Source organism: Tursiops truncatus, chromosome 15 (assembly GCF_011762595.2).
Source record: "Tursiops truncatus isolate mTurTru1 chromosome 15, mTurTru1.mat.Y, whole genome shotgun sequence".
Lineage (NCBI taxonomy): Eukaryota > Metazoa > Chordata > Mammalia > Artiodactyla > Delphinidae > Tursiops > Tursiops truncatus.
Window position 1 is genome coordinate 85,397,758 of NC_047048.1, and position 15,685 is coordinate 85,413,442.

Consider the following 15,685-nt stretch of genomic DNA (forward strand, 5'->3'; position numbering starts at 1 on the left):
TCCGTCCGGCCCCCACCCCACCCCAAGCGGTTCAGGTGGCACCGTGCTGGACTCAATTTACGTTACAACCTCTGCAGGAGTTAAAAGGTCAAGAAAACTATTACTCTAAAATATTACTTTACCCATTCAAAGAAACTTATGACGAAACCAGTGCTTTCTGATTTAGTGATATAATCGAGAAAGGGAAATACAATCCCGCAAGGAGGGGGAAGGCGACCACCTCAGACCCCATTACACGTGCTTCACAGGGTCTTGAATACATGCAGCAGAACTAAACAGTAACAACAGTCTTCCTTCTTCCAACAGCTTCACAGAGAAACTGAAGACAAGATACCGTGTGAAGCTAAGGCTATGGGAACTGACTTTTTGGAGTTTACTGCCCACTTGTGGTAACGATTCCCAGCAGCAACAATCGATCAGCTTATACCTTATCCTGAAGAATCAGGGTTGATTTGCCAAATCCCCTGGAAAGCAGAGCTCCAGCATGTAGGGGTTTGATTTTATGCTTTGAGGGTATGAGAATAAGACAGAAACGCCCTCCAAAATACTGCAATTCTGTAAAACATGGCTGATACCCAGGTTGTTGAACAGTCCAGGATTTTATTAAAGGAACACTGTGTATTTTATTCTCAAAACACATTTCCTTTTTTTTAATTTTTTTTTTTTTTGCAGTACGCGGGCCTCTCACTGCTGTGGCCTCTCCCGTTGCGGAGCACAGGCTCCGGACGCGCAGGCTCAGCGGCCATGGCTCACAGGCCCAGCCGCTCCGCAGCATGTGGGATCTTCCCGGACCGGGGCACGAACCCGTGTCCCCTGCATCGGCAGGCGGACTCTCAACCACTGCGCCACCAGGGAAGCCCTGCGCTTCCTTTTTTAAAAACTCTTGCCTGCTCTTTTAAAACTAATAAACCTTAACATCTCTCTTTAAAGAACTGCTGATCTGTGAATCACTACCTTGTACATCTGGAACATATAATATTGTACATCAACTATACCTCAATTAAAAAAAAAAAGAAAAGAAAACCAATTACAAAGAGAGAGAAAAAAGAACTGTTAATCTGTCAGAATGAAACTCTCCATCAGGGCTTGGAGAAGAGCAGAAGCTCTGGGCCCCTGCCTTCCTATCACGAAGTCAGTCAACCACCCCAAGGGGCTGAAATCTTGGTCAACCTGCTCACTGCCCCAGATGATGACCAACGTGGCCCTGCACCCCCAGCTGCTTCCTGCTCCCCGCTCCCCTGTTGCATGCGGGTGTCTTCAGGGCTCGGCCCAGGCCGTCTCTCTTTTCACTGCGTACTCTTCATCCGGGGCCTCACGCCCTCCTGGCCGTGCGGCTGTCCTTTACTATCCACTAGTCTGTTCCCCTAACCTCTCCACTAGATGCCTCAAACGCACTGCAAAGCCTAACGCATGCGAAACGAGCTCCTGACTTCTGAGCCCCCCGCTGATCCCAGCCCTCCTCTGGTGTCCCCATTCAGTGGCGGCCCGGCCCTGGGAACCCAAAGGCACAAGCCCGAAGCCCAGGGTTCTCTCCGACACACCGGCCTCCCCCTCAGCCATCAAACCCCATGGCTTTAGCATTTCCCGTGACCAAGTCCACCTGCGAGCTCCTCTGCACACATGCTGCAGGGCCCTAGGCGCCTCTCAGTGTTAGACACCCCACCCCATCTCAGCTCACCGCGATCTGACATCTTCCGCCTTCACCGGCTCACCGAACTTCTTGCCCTGTCACAAGGGCAGCTTTTGGTGAACATCAAGTGGCCCGCCCCAGCCAGTGGCTCTGCTGGAAGCTGCGCCCCGAGGCTCCTGGAGAGCCCGGCAGCAGCGCTCCGGCCCTTCCTCCCCGCTCCTCCTCTCCACGGACTTCCTCCAAGTAATACGTTTACGGACTCTCACGGTGTCACCAAGAAACCTGCACTTCCAGCCTCATCGTTCCCTCCAGCGTTCCATGGTCCACCCTGGGCCCCTAACCACCCCTTCCCTCCTCCCATCTCACTCCTCACCCTGCCGGCTCTTCCTCAGTTGGTGCCACCATCGACCCCACCAACCAGGCTACACATCCGAGCGCCATTCTCGACTTCTTCCTCTGCTCTCACTCCACTGGGACTAACTTCCCGTCCTTTGTCCTTTTTTGCTGAGACTGCTTCTAGCGAAGGTCCTCACCCTCACTCATCTATTCCTCCACATTCTCAGCAAGTATCTACAGAACCCCTGCCACATACTAGCCGCTTCAGCTCTTATGAAGGTCATGTGTTGGTGGTGGTGAACTGTGACACACTAACAGGCATCAGTGACATAGAACGGTGTGCTGAAGGCAACGAAGGAATCGTTTAGGGACCACGTGAACATGAAGGGGTGGCACGACATCCTGCTTGTCGGGATGGTGTCCCCACTCCCAGGAGTTGGCCTCAGGAGCGCTGCACGCAGACCCAGCTCCTGAGAGCCCAGAGTCAGGGTAGGAGTGGTGAGTCTTTCAGCTGTGCTCACTCTACACAGGCAACTGGAGAGTTGCCGATGGGTGTGAAGAGGGAGCCAGGGACAAAGAGAGATGATCCTGCCCGAAGTGTGGGTTTCAAAAAGCAGCCGGTATCTAGACAGAATTCAGGCTGTGCAGGACCACTTCTGGGGGTGACGGGCCATTAACCTATGACCCGCACAGAAGGTGCAGATGGACCTTCTTTAGAACTCTCTAGCCTCTTAGGGCACCAGATTTTTGCTCCCTTGAAAAGAATTTTTAAAATCTGCACCCCCTCGCCCATTATAAAGTTGACATCTAAAGTTGTTTATAGGATTAAGTACTTGAAGAGGATGTAATTACAGACATATACTGCATTTGCGTCTGCGTTTTAAATAGATTTGGTCAAAGCTCTGGACCTGCAGATTTAGCTCATTTGACTAACCCTAATGGGAAATATCCACAATTAGTCGTCACTGTCAAACCTATTTGCCAAATTCCACTTACTTTCTGCAAGAAGTCCCATACCACTTCCACGTTATTTAGTTCACTCCCCAGCAATCACAGGAAACCAACTAACCCCCGAATTCTAACTCAGGAGGGCACCGGACTTCATCCGATGGAGTAAAGGGCTGCCCCTCAATTTCCTTCCTGAAGGGTTCCAAAATCTTTTAACTTTACTCTCCAGAAACGGGAAAACGAGACCCTGATCTGAAGGAATCTGCACTCTTCTCCAGCAAACGGACAGTAATAACCAAATAAACGCGCAAATGACTTTCTGCGTCTCCGCGACCACCAGGTGCCGGCCGCAGCATCTCGGGGCCCTTGTCGCACAGGCCTGCAGTCCCCGCCCAACCCGAGCGCGGCTTAGGGATCACGGGCTGTAAAGACCACCAGGCCTGGGACTGCAGGGATCACGGGCGGGAAAAACCACTAGGCCCCGCGCCGCAGGGACCACAGGCGGAAAAGGCCCCCGGGTCCCCGGAAGGTTCCCCGAAGGCAGGCCCGTCCGGGTTGACTCAGGCGGCAGCGAGCGGGTGCGCGCTCCCCGCCGCGGTCGCGTGCCCGGGAACCTGCCCCAACCGTCGGAACCGAGAGCTCCCGCCGGCCGAGTTCGGGAGGCTCCTCCCGGGCCTGCGCGAAGGCGAGCACCGGGTTGGCAAGGACCCCGCCTCTGGGCTGCGCGGAGCACCGGCGCCTGTCCCCCCTTCCCGCCCCATGCCCTCGGGCTCACACAAACGACTGGAGGGACGCTGGGACCTTAGCCTCCGACTCAGTCCAGATGTCGCCGTCCCGGCTCGAAGTTCCCCCACAACGACGCCTCCACGGTCGCCATCTTATCCAGAGGCGGCCACCGCCTTTTGACTCTCGCGCCAATCCGTAGAGCCAGGGCGCCGTGAGAGGAGTTCTGCGCAAGGACGGAAGCGGGAGTCCCGCGCTTCCGGGCGGCCGCCGCGACCCGCACCCTCGCGAGAGCCCTTGATTGGCTGTCGGCTTGCAATCTCGCGATTTCGCGGGAAGTGGCTGAGGGGGCGGCCGCCGGTGCGTCTGCCCTCCCGTTCCCCGCCTCCGCCGCGGCCCCCGCCTCTGCCTCCCCCTCCCCGGCGCCGCCGCCGCCCCTTTCCCGCCCGGGCCGGCACCCCGAGCGGCCGCGGAGACCGCGCAGCGCGGCAGGCGGGATCCTCACGGTAAGATGGCCGCGGCGGGCCCAGGCGGTCGGGCGGAGCGTCCCCGCGAGAGCGCGGCGAAGCGGGGCGGGGAGGCGGAGGGTCAGGCAGGGGCCGGGGCCAGGGAGGGGTCGAGGCGGCCCGGGAAGGGGACGGGCCAGGCCGCGGGGGTGCGCCGACTGGCCGACCGCGCCGGGGGGCCTTCCGGGGTTGGGGGTCCGAGCAGGTGTCATCGGGCCGCGTTGTCCGGGGAGGCGGCGCCCTCGGGGTTTGCAGGTCCAAATGTCCCCTTCTCCTAAGGCGACGGAGCCCGAGCGCCGAGACTCGGTGTTTGTTGTTGACGAAGCGCGTTTCGAGGGAGGTCTGCACATTCCGAGGCGGCGCCTACTAGGAGGTGATAGTTCTCGACACGTCGCACAGGTGTCTCTGCGACGGGAACCGTTTCCACCCGGAACCGCGTCCGAGCAGAGGCTGAGCTGCAGAGGCCGGACGTTGCTCTTGCGAGCAAGTGTTCCTCGCCGTCCGCAATGGGATGTTAAATTATGTCTGTGGGATTTTTAACTGCTGAGTTCTTCCTGCACAAAACAGAATGAGACAGTTCTCCAAAGTTGTTACTTTTTCAAACGTCGCTCTGTCGTCCAGGACTGAGAATTTGATCTGAGTGAGTTACACCACTGGCGCGTAGCTTGGAGAGATGGGTCCTTGGGTGAGGGACAGCACATCTTGATTGTCTTAGGACAAGTGTTCTTCTGCGGATTAGAGTTGGGCATGGCATCCCCCCACGGGCCGAGAACTTTGTCTTGTACCCCTTTGCTTCCCCACCTACACTCTCTCCCTGGGCGATCTTTGGCGAACTCTTGGCTTTCAGTCATTTTGTGGCGGATGTTTCCCTAATTGTTTCCAGCGCTGAGCTCAGGACCTGTAATCCGGGTGCCTGCTTGACTTCTCCAGCTGTGGGTCTGATAGCCCAAACTTGCCCGGCTCCTCAGACCTGTTCCTCTCCTCATTTGTGGCTCCATCCTGCAAGGTCTCAAGCTTGAAACCCCACCATGGTCCCTGAGTCTTCCGTTCTTTTATCCTTCCACGCTGGGTCCAGCAGCAAGGCGCCCTGGCTCCGTGCACAGAGTCTTGATGGGCTGTGCTCTGTGGCTCTTCTGCTGCCGTCCTCTCTTGTTTGGGTGGCTCCTCACTGGTATTCCTGCTCAGCTCTCACCACCCCACGGTCATCCCATGTCCACTGGGCACCAGAGCTGTCTTTTAATTTTTTTTAATTGGTTTGGCATGTGCTTTGCTATGTATAAAGTAATATCCACAACGTCTATGTCAGTTACAAAGGATAAAACTGACGTGGACGGTGGTGGGCTCACCACCCATCGCGAGAGCCCAGCTGGTGCTCCCAGGGCCCCCTTTCCTTGGTAACCATCTCCTGAGTTTCATGTCTCGTGCCCTTACTTAAAACAGTGGCAAAACGGTTTTGCTACGAACGTATGAGTGTATTTACTGCTAAGCAAGCATTGTACAGCTTGTCTTGCTTTTGTTCTTTACAAACCGCCGCACTGGGGTCTCCGCTGTGACTTGCTCTCTTCGTCCAGCTGGTTTCTAAGTCCCCCATGTGGTCACATTCATTTATTTTACTTGCTTTAGTAAATCCTGTTTCGTGGATACAGTCACAGTCCCTTCTCAGTAGTTCTAAAATCCACATAACTCTGAAAACCAAAAGTTTTTGGTTTTCTTTTTAATCTATTAGATGGCAAAACCTCACCTGCCAAAGGCTGTTTAGTAGCTTCTGTTCCACTTGGTATGAGGCCTCATACGTTTCATTGAAGAAATCATATCTGCTTGTGGGGTGCTGCCCCACACCACAGAGGGGATGGCGTACGATACGTGGTCAAATGTGCAGATAGTCTTTGTGCAGCCTGGACAGTTCTGAAGTCCGAAACCCACCTGCCCCAAGGTTTTGGTCCTATGGGACTGTGGTCCTGTGAACCACAGTCCATTTGTCTGTGCTGCTGTTGGCTGAACATCCGGGTGATGGCTTCCATGTTGTCGCCATCCCGAGCAGTGTCTCTGTGGACAGGCTCGTCTGTGTCTGGGTCTCAGTCTCCAGGAGTAGAAGAGCCGGCTGTGAGGGGCACATGTGCGCAGCCTTGCAAAGCGATGCCAAGTGTTTTTGCTGTGCGGTCCGTTCTGACCGCAGGGTAAAGGGGTTCAGGAGAACTCCACGTCTTTGTGAACACTTGGTGTTGTCAGACCGCTTCATTTTTCTCAGTCTGAAGGGGGTGTGATGTGGGCTTCTCTGGAGAACACACATCGCAGCACGTGATTCTTCAGCCTGTACCTCTCATGGCTGCCCTTCGTGCTTAGAGGGGAGTCCATCTAGATCCCCCTTGTCCTGTAGGGCCTTAATCGGACCCCAGCCGACCCTTGACCTCCTGGTCCTAAGACCCTTGGCTCTTCCTCTCGTTCATCCTACCTTCCAAACACCCCAACCTTCTCTTTGGTCCCTGAATCTGTGTTTGAGTCTCAGGCCCTTTGCATGTGCTGTTTTCCACATTTTAAGTATCTTCCCACTCCCCCTTTTACTTCCTGCTCTGTCGCCGTGTTTATGTCTGAAGTGATCGCAATTGTCATAGAATTCTTCACCGATTCTTAAAATATTACCTTTTTTCCCTGTAGAAATAAATCAGAATGAGTTATACAGAAAAACCCGATGAAATCACAAAGGATGAGTGGATGGAAAAGCTCAATAACTTACACGTCCAGCGAGCAGACATGAACCGTCTCATCATGAACTACTTGGTCACAGGTAAGGGGTGTGACGAGGGTGCTGCCCCTTGGACATCCTTATCCCTTTCTGTGCACACAGTCAGGACTTACTGAAGTTTTGTGGTGCACTTGTGTTCAGGCGTCGTGAAAATGCAGTGTTCTTTTGATAAACTTGTAGTTACGGATTTAAAGAGATATCCTCTTCCGGAGATGAGATCATGATTCCGGGTCTCTGAGACCTAAGGAAAAAACCTGTTTCTTGGCCTTTGACGTTTTTGCAATTGATCAGCATAATTAAGAAAGTGCTGAAGTACGTTTAAAACCCAAGTAATTAACCTCTTCTGGCCAGTCTGGTAAATGATACTGGACTGTTTCTAGAAGATGTGTCCAACTCAAGAAAGGGGGAAGGGCATATGGAAGGAAACGCACATGCTCTGCGGCTAACACTCAGTCCTCCTTGACACTGGGAAGCAAAAGGGTAACTCTGTACGTGGTGAGAAAACCCACGTGTTTCCAGAAAGTCAGTCTCCTTCCTGTGAGTTCCCAGTGGCCGCCACCCCTCCCATCAGTCTCTGATGTTGAAGAGAATTGTAAACTCACTAAGAGTGGGAGTAGCCAGGGCCTTGCAGGCTGAGAGGGCCTTGCTTCCCCTGGAGCAGGTTGGCAGCTTCTCTGCACTGGGCCTGGACCGCAGCCCTCCACCAGCACCCGTCCTCACCTGGCTGGGAGGTTAGAGCGTTTGGGGTGTGGGGGGAAGGAAATGAAGTCCTACGTCTGCATTTCTGGGACATAACTGATAAGTCACAAAGGTATTAAACCCAGATCCCCAAGAAAGTGCGGTTATAGCAGAGGCTTTTTATTCAAGGCGGTGGGCTTTCTGGAGACAAAAGGGCTTTGCGTTGATGTCTTGCTGACCTTCCGAGCAGTGAGGATGGTTTTCATTTCCAGAGGGCTTTAAGGAAGCAGCAGAGAAGTTTCGGATGGAATCTGGGATCGAACCTAGTGTTGATCTAGAAACGCTCGACGAGCGAATCAAAATCCGGGAGATGATACTGGAAGGCCAGATTCCCGAGGCCATCGCACTGGTCAACAGCCTCCACCCGGAGCTTCTGGACACAAACCGCTATCTTTACTTCCACCTACAAGTGAGTCTGGTTTACGGATGCTTGACAAATTAAGGTTCTTTATGGGATTCAGAAGTAACGAGGCTAATTCGCCTTAATAGAACGTTGCTTTAATTGACGTGGGGAAGGGGTTAGAGTTAGCTGCTCTTCTGTGTATCTCAGAAGCTGTTTCTTGCTTTAAAAATGCAAATGTAATAACTCGGAGTTGCTAGACAACTCTGTCCTTTGAGAGGCCCTTTCCATGAGAAGCAGGCGCGACCGCGGGGGTGTCACTGGCCGAGTGGCCAGGCGCCTGGCGCTCACCCCGTCTGCCTGGGCCCCGACCAGCAACAGCACCTGATCGAGCTGATCCGCCAGCGGGAGACGGAGGCGGCGCTGGAGTTCGCACAGACCCAGCTGGCCGAGCAGGGCGAGGAGAGCCGGGAGTGCCTGACCGAGATGGAACGCACGCTGGCCCTGTTGGCCTTCGACAACCCCGAGGACTCGCCCTTCGGAGACCTGCTCAACATGATGCAGAGGCAGAAGGTGGGCGCCAGGCGGGTAGGGGGCTTCCGTCTGCATCCTCCACAGATGTTCACAGGATTTCCAAAGAAACGGGGCGGTGGTGGGTGGTGTCGAACGGGACGGTGTTTCTGGCCGGGACGCTGCTGGGAGGGCCTCGGCTGTTCCCTAGCTGACACTTCCACTGTGTCACACCGGGAGCCCAGGGCGTCGCAGCTGTTACAAAGCAGGCAAGCCTCTTCGCCCATTTTTCTTGTTTATCTGAGCCTTCTTCCTGTATAGCTGGAGACTCGTAGGAAGAGGGGTTTCAAGTACCTTTTGATTAAAAGCCCACACTTGCTTTGGACACTTTTGCGCGCCCTGTCGCAGCCTCTGTGTCCCCGACGGCATGGTGGCTTCCCCGCCACCCTCCGCTCCCCTGGAACGAGGGTGTCCTTGGGGTCCACCTCAGGTGTCGTCCTGGGGCTCGTTAGGCTGGAACCGGTCCCACCCCCACCCTGGTCTGCCCTCTCTGCCAGGCCCCTCGTGCCCAGCTTCTGGCATGTCACTGCCGTCCAGGCCGGATGTGATATCTGCTGACCACACCGCGAGCTCCTCTGGACAAGTAGTGTGCTTTACATCCTCTGGAGTGCCTGACGGTCACAGGCTTTATGTTTGTTAAATAAGTAACCAGCTTCTCACATAAAATTGGTTTCTAGGACGCACGAAATGCATCTTGTGATGGACCCCTTTTGCGGGCGCTCTGCGTGTGTGGTGGTTTTTATTGGCTGCCTTTATTTTCTAGGTGTGGAGTGAAGTGAACCAAGCTGTCCTGGATTATGAAAATCGTGAGTCAACACCCAAGCTGGCAAAGTTACTGAAACTACTCCTTTGGGCTCAGAATGAGCTGGACCAGAAGAAAGTCAAATATCCCAAAATGACAGACCTCAGCAAAGGCGTGATCGAGGAGCCCAAGTAGAGTCTGGGCAGGGGCCCCATTTCACCGCCGGGCCGGCAGAGCACCGTCTGGGACTGAAGATTTTTACGGCAGCAGAGAACTCTTTCCTCCCCCCTTTTACTTTTTTTTTTTTTGACCCAGAATCTTTTCAGAAGGGAAAAGTAGCCCTTTTAAGTGCTGGAGAACGTGCGGTGAAAGACACCGTCTCCTCCGGAAGGCTGGTGAGGACCACAGCATGGCCTGACCTCCGTGCTCTGGGCGTCTCGGCTCCCAAGGCGCCGCATCTTAGGGACACTGGTCCACCCCGCGGCCGCCGCCCGGAGCACCGGGGCAGCACTGATGGCCGTCTTGCTCTCTGTTTGTGTCTGGACAGACAGCGCATCCTCATCTTCCCACATCTCGGCTGGCCTTCGTGTAGAAGTATTTCCTTCCCCCCTTGGTTTTTGGTTTGTTTTTGTTTTTTCATAGGAAAGACTATATAAATTTGTAAATCCCAATTCAAAGACTTCTTTCGTGTGCGGGTCCTGAGTTTGATTTTTTTCCCTTTTGGTCGGGGTTGTGTGGCTTTGGGCAAGATAAGTGCGTGCGTGCGTGTGTATATGAGGGGCGGGCTGTGTGTTTTTTAAATTTTTAAATATATATTTTGGTGCTGTACGTGGTGAGAGACTCTTTCCTAGTGGATCAATGAACCATCTCTCCTGGGCAGTTATGTTAAAAATAAAGGTTTCTCTTTAATTTCAAGAATGACCAAAATGGTCTCTCAAAAGTTTTCATCATCTCCAGCACACCTTTTGCTTCTGGGGCTGGCTTCCCCGTGTGACGGCAGTGACACCGTCTAGTATCTGCAGCTGGAGAGACGGGTGACTGCGCCGCGGCGTGTGCCGTACTTCAGCATCTCTCACGCTGTCAGCCAGTGCTGTGCCTGTCCTGCTTCTGTGCCCTCATGTCTGTCCCCTGCCCGGCACCCAGTGCGGTCGGTGATACCCAGATGCAGGCTCGGGTGTTGGGCTTTGTGGCAGGTGGCCTGGGGCGCCGGTGCTGGAAGGGTTCTGTGGATTGTTGCAGAGCTGCCGGCCCCTGGGCGAGGTGGTGGAGGTGGAGGTGGACGGGGCCCCAGCGCGCGGAGCTCTTGGGGCTGGGGGCTCCTGTGCACCCTCTGGTGGGAGCGCCCACGTGGCCGAGACTCAGTTCTCCCTCGTCTGAGCCCTTGTGCAGGGTGGGCTGTGCTGGCCTCCGGGCTCGATGGAGAGAAATGCCATCAGCAGCCGAATCTGGGGAGCCCGTGGGCCTGGATGCATAGTGAAGCAGGTCCTCGGGGAGGTCGGGGCTCTGCCTCCGACCCCCCGAGTGTTTGTCCTGAAGCATCTGTGGCACCAGCTCTTCCCTCCACTTACCACCCGCTTTCGACCTGCACTTGAGTCTGCGGGGTCACTGGTCTTCAGTGGGTACAGCTTCAGGCAGGATTTCCCTTCCCCAGGTGGTTGTGTAATTCAGTCACGGGCGCAAAGGCAAATAGGCCACTCGGGCCCTGGACTGGCCCTTCATGCTGCCCTTTGGGCCTTGTGAGGGTTGGGCGTGGGGTGTCCTTTCCTTACCCCCAGAAGTGATGAGTTTCACCTCTCTCGGTCGTCAGCCTCAGGTGTGACCTTTCCGTAGGATCATTTCCTCTGAGGTTTGAGGATAAAAATAAGTTAGGGAGAAAGGGGGTTTTAATCTTCAGGTAATTAAGACTTAATACAGCAGAAGCTGGAAGAAAAATATTAGGGCAGTAGACATAAAACTACATTTTTTCAAAAGCATCCTTTATTATTAGTGTATATAAGATTGTTTATGTGCATAATTAATATATAATCGATTTGAAATATTTTTCAAAGGAGAGGGTTTGAGATGTACAGTAATGGGCAAGGATCATCCATAAACTGTCAGGACTTGAATGGGGTTTGTCACGTGCATGAAATGTTAAATGCTTATGAGAAGTGTTGCTCTTTCATTCCCCAGTTCAGCCAGTGAGTGACTTGATCGGCCAGTGCTAAGACCCGCGTGAGCTGGGTGCTGGCCAGACTCGGAGAATTCAGATGTTACTCTTCAGCTCTTTACCTTTGTTTAAGGGGTTTAGTTCCTTCCCCATGGGCTGGAAATCTTCAAGGGGGTGGCTTTGCAGACGCCTCTGTTTCCTCTTTTTTGCAGTCTCTCTTTTTGCAGCAAGCAGGCTACCTTAAGCCATTTCAAGGTAACGAGCGTCAAGTGTGCTGACTCTGCTTCGTCTCATTTGGATCTCGCTGTTGTGTTTGTCAAAATGTAATGTTCTACCAGGGTAGTTTCTTTCTTCTTTCACACTTTCTGGTGGAAAGTGCCTTGAAATGAATAAAATGTGCGAATATTCTGGTGCTCTGTGTTCCTGGTGTTGTGAAGTCACGTGAGCAATGACCCCTAGTCGGGATTCTTCCGAAGCACAGGGATTATCGCAAAGCAAATGAGATCTAACGTATTTTGCCATTTGAATTAAGTTTTCCAGTTTCTAGAAAAGGCAGCTGTTGGTTGGGACTGGTCCTGGCGTGGACTGAGATGCCAGGAGCAAGCCTGGGGGTCGCAGGGCTGGCTCTGCCGTCCAGCCAGGACGCCCTCTGAAGACAGACATGCAGAGCAAATGTGTGGGGGGCAGCTTTTCTCACGCAGCGTGATGTCTACTTTCCCACTTCTCTCTGCTGCTAGTTTAGGGGACCGTGGCAGAACCAGGAGTTTCGGAGAGAATCGTACACATTCTGTGTTAAAAGACACTGCCGGGGCTTCCCTGGTGGCGCAGTGGTTGAGAGTCCGCCTGCCGATGCAGGGGACACGGGTTCGTGCCCCGGTCTGGGGTCTGGGAATATCCCACATGCCGCGGAGCGGCTGGGCCCGTGGGCCATGGCCGCTGAGCCTGCGCGTCCGGAGCCTGTGCTCCGCAACGGGAGAGGCCACGGCAGTGGGACGCCCGCGTACCGCAAAAAAAAAAAAAAAAAAGACACTGCCGTCCTCCGGATAACGGGGCAGGACTCCTCTCTGGGTGACTATTGCCAAGTCTCGGTCTGAACAGAAGACCAGATTAAAGGCATCAGGTGCGGTGACTGCAGGCTGGGCTGCCCGTCCCCAGCCCCTGGACACCAAGCGTGTTGTTCTGACGATGGGTGTGTTTCCATTTCAGAAATAGTACCTGCTCTTTCGGGTTTACAGTCAGTTGTACTGTTGGCAGCAGTCGTGTGAGAGCCTGTGTAAAACAGTCACCCGCTAGCACTTGGTGCCCCTCTGATTCTGTCGTTCCAGGCGATTCCTGGGGCGCATGCGTGCAGCACTCACAACATCTTCTGAAAAACGCAGAATAGGTTGCCTTTGCTGCCTGTTCTTAATTTCATAGTAAAAGTTTGCACATTTTTCTCAGAGTGTTCGTCTGAAAGCTCTTCCCCACCGCACCCCCCACCGACAACATTCTAATAAGAACAGAGTTCCGTGCCACACTAACACGTTTGTACGTAGACCTGGAAGGGTGGCGGAACTTTGGTTGCCGTGCGTCCGTGCTTTGCTGTGGCTGCATCCCCACCCTGAAGCCTGCCGTCTGCTCTTCTGCACTGGCACCTCGTTTCAGTTTTGTGAAGGAGATGGAGCTAGTCGGGCTCCATGCCCACCGTATGACTTTCAGCTGAATTGGAACATTCTAAGTAATTTTTTTGTGACAGATGAAATTTCCAAACCTTCAAAGAAGAAGGGCTGCTCCAACAAGCCCGGGGCCGCCGCCGTGGTGCCCGTGCTGGCGTCCAGTGGGGCGGGTTCCCGAGCACCCTCTGTGGAAGGCCAGTGCGGGACCCTGGACGCAGCTGGAGGGCGATGGGCGGGGTGCAGAGTGCAGCCCCGGGCCGGGCAATGCGCAGCGGTGCCGGCGCTGGTGGTGATGGGGACAGGAAAGGAGGGGCCTCCCCCATCGCTGACCCACGGCAGGGACCTCTCCCACCTCACAGGCGCAGCCAGGTGGCCCTTGCCGATGCCCCCAAGCCCTTGGTTTTGTGCTCACCTCCCGCAGGGTGCTCGGTAGGGGCTGGTCCTGGCACGGGGCCTGCCCACCCTGGAGGCTGTGCCTCAACGCTGAGATGCCGTCAAGGCTCTCCCTTCCTTGTGGTGGTTTACTTACGTAGATGTCGGGCACGGGGTTCGAGTGGGCCTTTGGCACGAGTCGCTGGGGCGGGTGGAGTGTGCTGAGTGGCTTCGTCTTTGCAGGATGCCGGCCACGGCTCCGTGGTGAGCAGACTGGCCCAGCCCCAGCGGTGGGAGGGGGGAGGAGGGGAGGGGTGGTCTGGGGCCACTGATCACGATAACCCTGCGCTGACAGCATGGAGGTGTTTCCCGTTGTGGGGATTGGGGGGTGGAGTTAGATAGGAACACGGGGCCCGGGTTGTCTGCGGTTTGGAAGCCTCCCAGCTGGAAGGCCAAGTTCACGGTCACATCCGACCGTGGCACAGAAGGAAGTCTCCCGGGCTCGTTTACCCCCAGCTCTGACCAGTGGAGCAGCGACTGGAGGTGAGCAGATTTTGCCCACGTGAAGCTTCTGAGCGGCTGCGTTCTCTCCATGTCAGATGCCCGTGGAGCAGCAGGCTCACTGCGGCACGAGGCTGAGACCCCGACGCGCCTCTGGAGCTGGGGGTGGGATGCGCCTGGCCGCTGGGACCCCAAGGCACTCTGCGTGTTTGGGCTGCACGTAAGCTTAGTCACCGGAGAGGACGGAGGGACGTCTCCTCCTCCAGTCGTGGCTCCCGCTCTCCGCAGACTCAGCCGCGGGCCCTGTCACATGAGGTTTTCTCTCCCACGGGTCGTGGTGTCTTACAGTCACACTAATTTTACCATCTGGCTTCTGCAAGTGAAGCCAGCCCAGCCGTCACGGAGGATGCCACGCCGGGGCTGGAGGGGCGGGAAGGGAGGTGGTGGGCGGTCAGCCGGAAGCCTGGAAGGCCGTCGACCACCCTGGCCAGGGTGAGGGGACGGGGCACTGGCCCCTGCTTGGCCACAGACTCGTGGGACTGATGAGTCCTTAATCTCCGGGTGTTCTGTTGTATCCTGAGCGTAAAACAGAAGTGTTGAACAGCAGTGTTTGTGAGGTTCAAGTAATGACCTCACCAGCACTTTGTCCCCACCTCCTGTCTCCCCCTCCTCAGCCCGGCTGGGCTCCCTGTGGTCCTGGAGCTGGCCCTGGGCCTCCGCCCGCCCCGCCCGCACGGCCTCCTCCTTCCCTGCTCTCAGACTTGACGCGTATGTCTTTCTGGGAGCACCTCTCAGCCCGTCCCACGGCAGAAGCCACCCTTCCCTGCCCCACTTGGTCTCCTTTTTGTGTTTCGTCTACACGCCCTGGAACATCAGCTCCAGAAGGAGAGGGACTTTGGGCAAATGACAAATGCCCCCCACAGTGTGGCTCTAGGTCTGTACGTAAAATCATCATCAAAGAGCCCCAGGCAGTGGGTGAGGGTGAGCTGCCAGGAGCAGGGTGGGGTACTGTCGTAGCTGAGCTGAACACTTTTCCGAGTCACAGGCTCTCTGGGGGCACACACCTCGCTCCAGCCCCATCCTTCTGCCCCGTTGAGCGTCGCGTGGATGGAAGAACAGCAGTTTGTTCAGCAGGCACACATGGAGCAGGGTGGGATGTGGCCACGTTCGCCAGGCTGCCGTGTGCAGGATGGATTGAGGGGGTAGCAGGTGGAGGGGGCATTGCAGGGTGAAGAGGGGGCAGCTGGCGGAAGCAGAATCGCCCAGAAATCCACCTGCTTCCAATGTGTCCCCACCGTCACAGCGCTGGCTGTGCGCAGCACGTGGGTGTGAAGCCTTCTGAGGTCAGGTGGAGCCCTGAGACTGAGGATCCACAGGGCTCAGCGTGGGGCCCGGCACGTGTCCGTACTCAGAACACTCAGCCCCCACCCCCACCCCCCGCAAGCGCTGGGCTGCCCAGGGCTCCCAGGCTGGTCCAGGGTCACAGGGCTGGAGCCCACCTCCAAAGATCCATTTTAAAAATTGGTTCCCCTTGAGTCTTGCTGTCCTTGCACAGGTGAGACTACCCCGAGCTGTCAACGGATGCGTAGGCAGCCCTGCGAGGTGAGGACCACCCCACCACACCTCCATTTGTGTGTGTGCGCGGAGGCTGCCCTGCCAGCAATGTGTCCGGCCGGGATCACGCCGGCTCAGCCCCTCCAAAGCCCCATCCTTCCTGCCGCCTGCAGGGGAA

The 15,685-nt window shown here is 55.5% G+C and overlaps 2 protein-coding genes across 5 annotated transcripts in view; one reads left to right on the forward strand and one right to left on the reverse strand.

The window, feature by feature from the left end:
- DIDO1 (death inducer-obliterator 1) overlaps nt 1–3,839 on the reverse strand; it is a 51,805-nt gene extending 47,966 nt beyond the window's left edge. For both annotated transcript variants that reach the window (XM_019944688.3, XM_019944682.3), the window contains exon 1: nt 3,690–3,839. The gene's annotated coding sequence lies outside the window, so the exon portion shown is untranslated. The remainder of the gene's footprint in view (nt 1–3,689) is intronic.
- A 154-nt stretch (nt 3,840–3,993) lies between these two features.
- GID8 (GID complex subunit 8 homolog) lies at nt 3,994–10,104 on the forward strand. 3 transcript variants are annotated; one of them, XM_073793166.1, is made up of 6 exons: nt 3,994–4,143; nt 4,423–4,516; nt 6,799–6,928; nt 7,837–8,033; nt 8,340–8,537; nt 9,298–10,104. In XM_073793166.1, exons 3-6 carry the CDS (start codon nt 6,811–6,813, stop codon nt 9,469–9,471), a joined length of 687 nt encoding a protein of 228 aa, XP_073649267.1. In that variant the 5' UTR covers nt 3,994–4,143; nt 4,423–4,516; nt 6,799–6,810; the 3' UTR covers nt 9,472–10,104. The 3 variants fall into 3 exon arrangements, with proteins under 3 accessions (XP_073649267.1, XP_004310764.1, XP_019800249.1); XM_004310716.4 differs by lacking the exon at nt 4,423–4,516 and having other exon boundaries at nt 3,999–4,143; XM_019944690.3 differs by lacking the exons at nt 3,994–4,143; nt 4,423–4,516 and adding an exon at nt 4,533–4,783.
- The last annotated feature ends 5,581 nt before the right edge of the window (nt 10,105–15,685 follow it).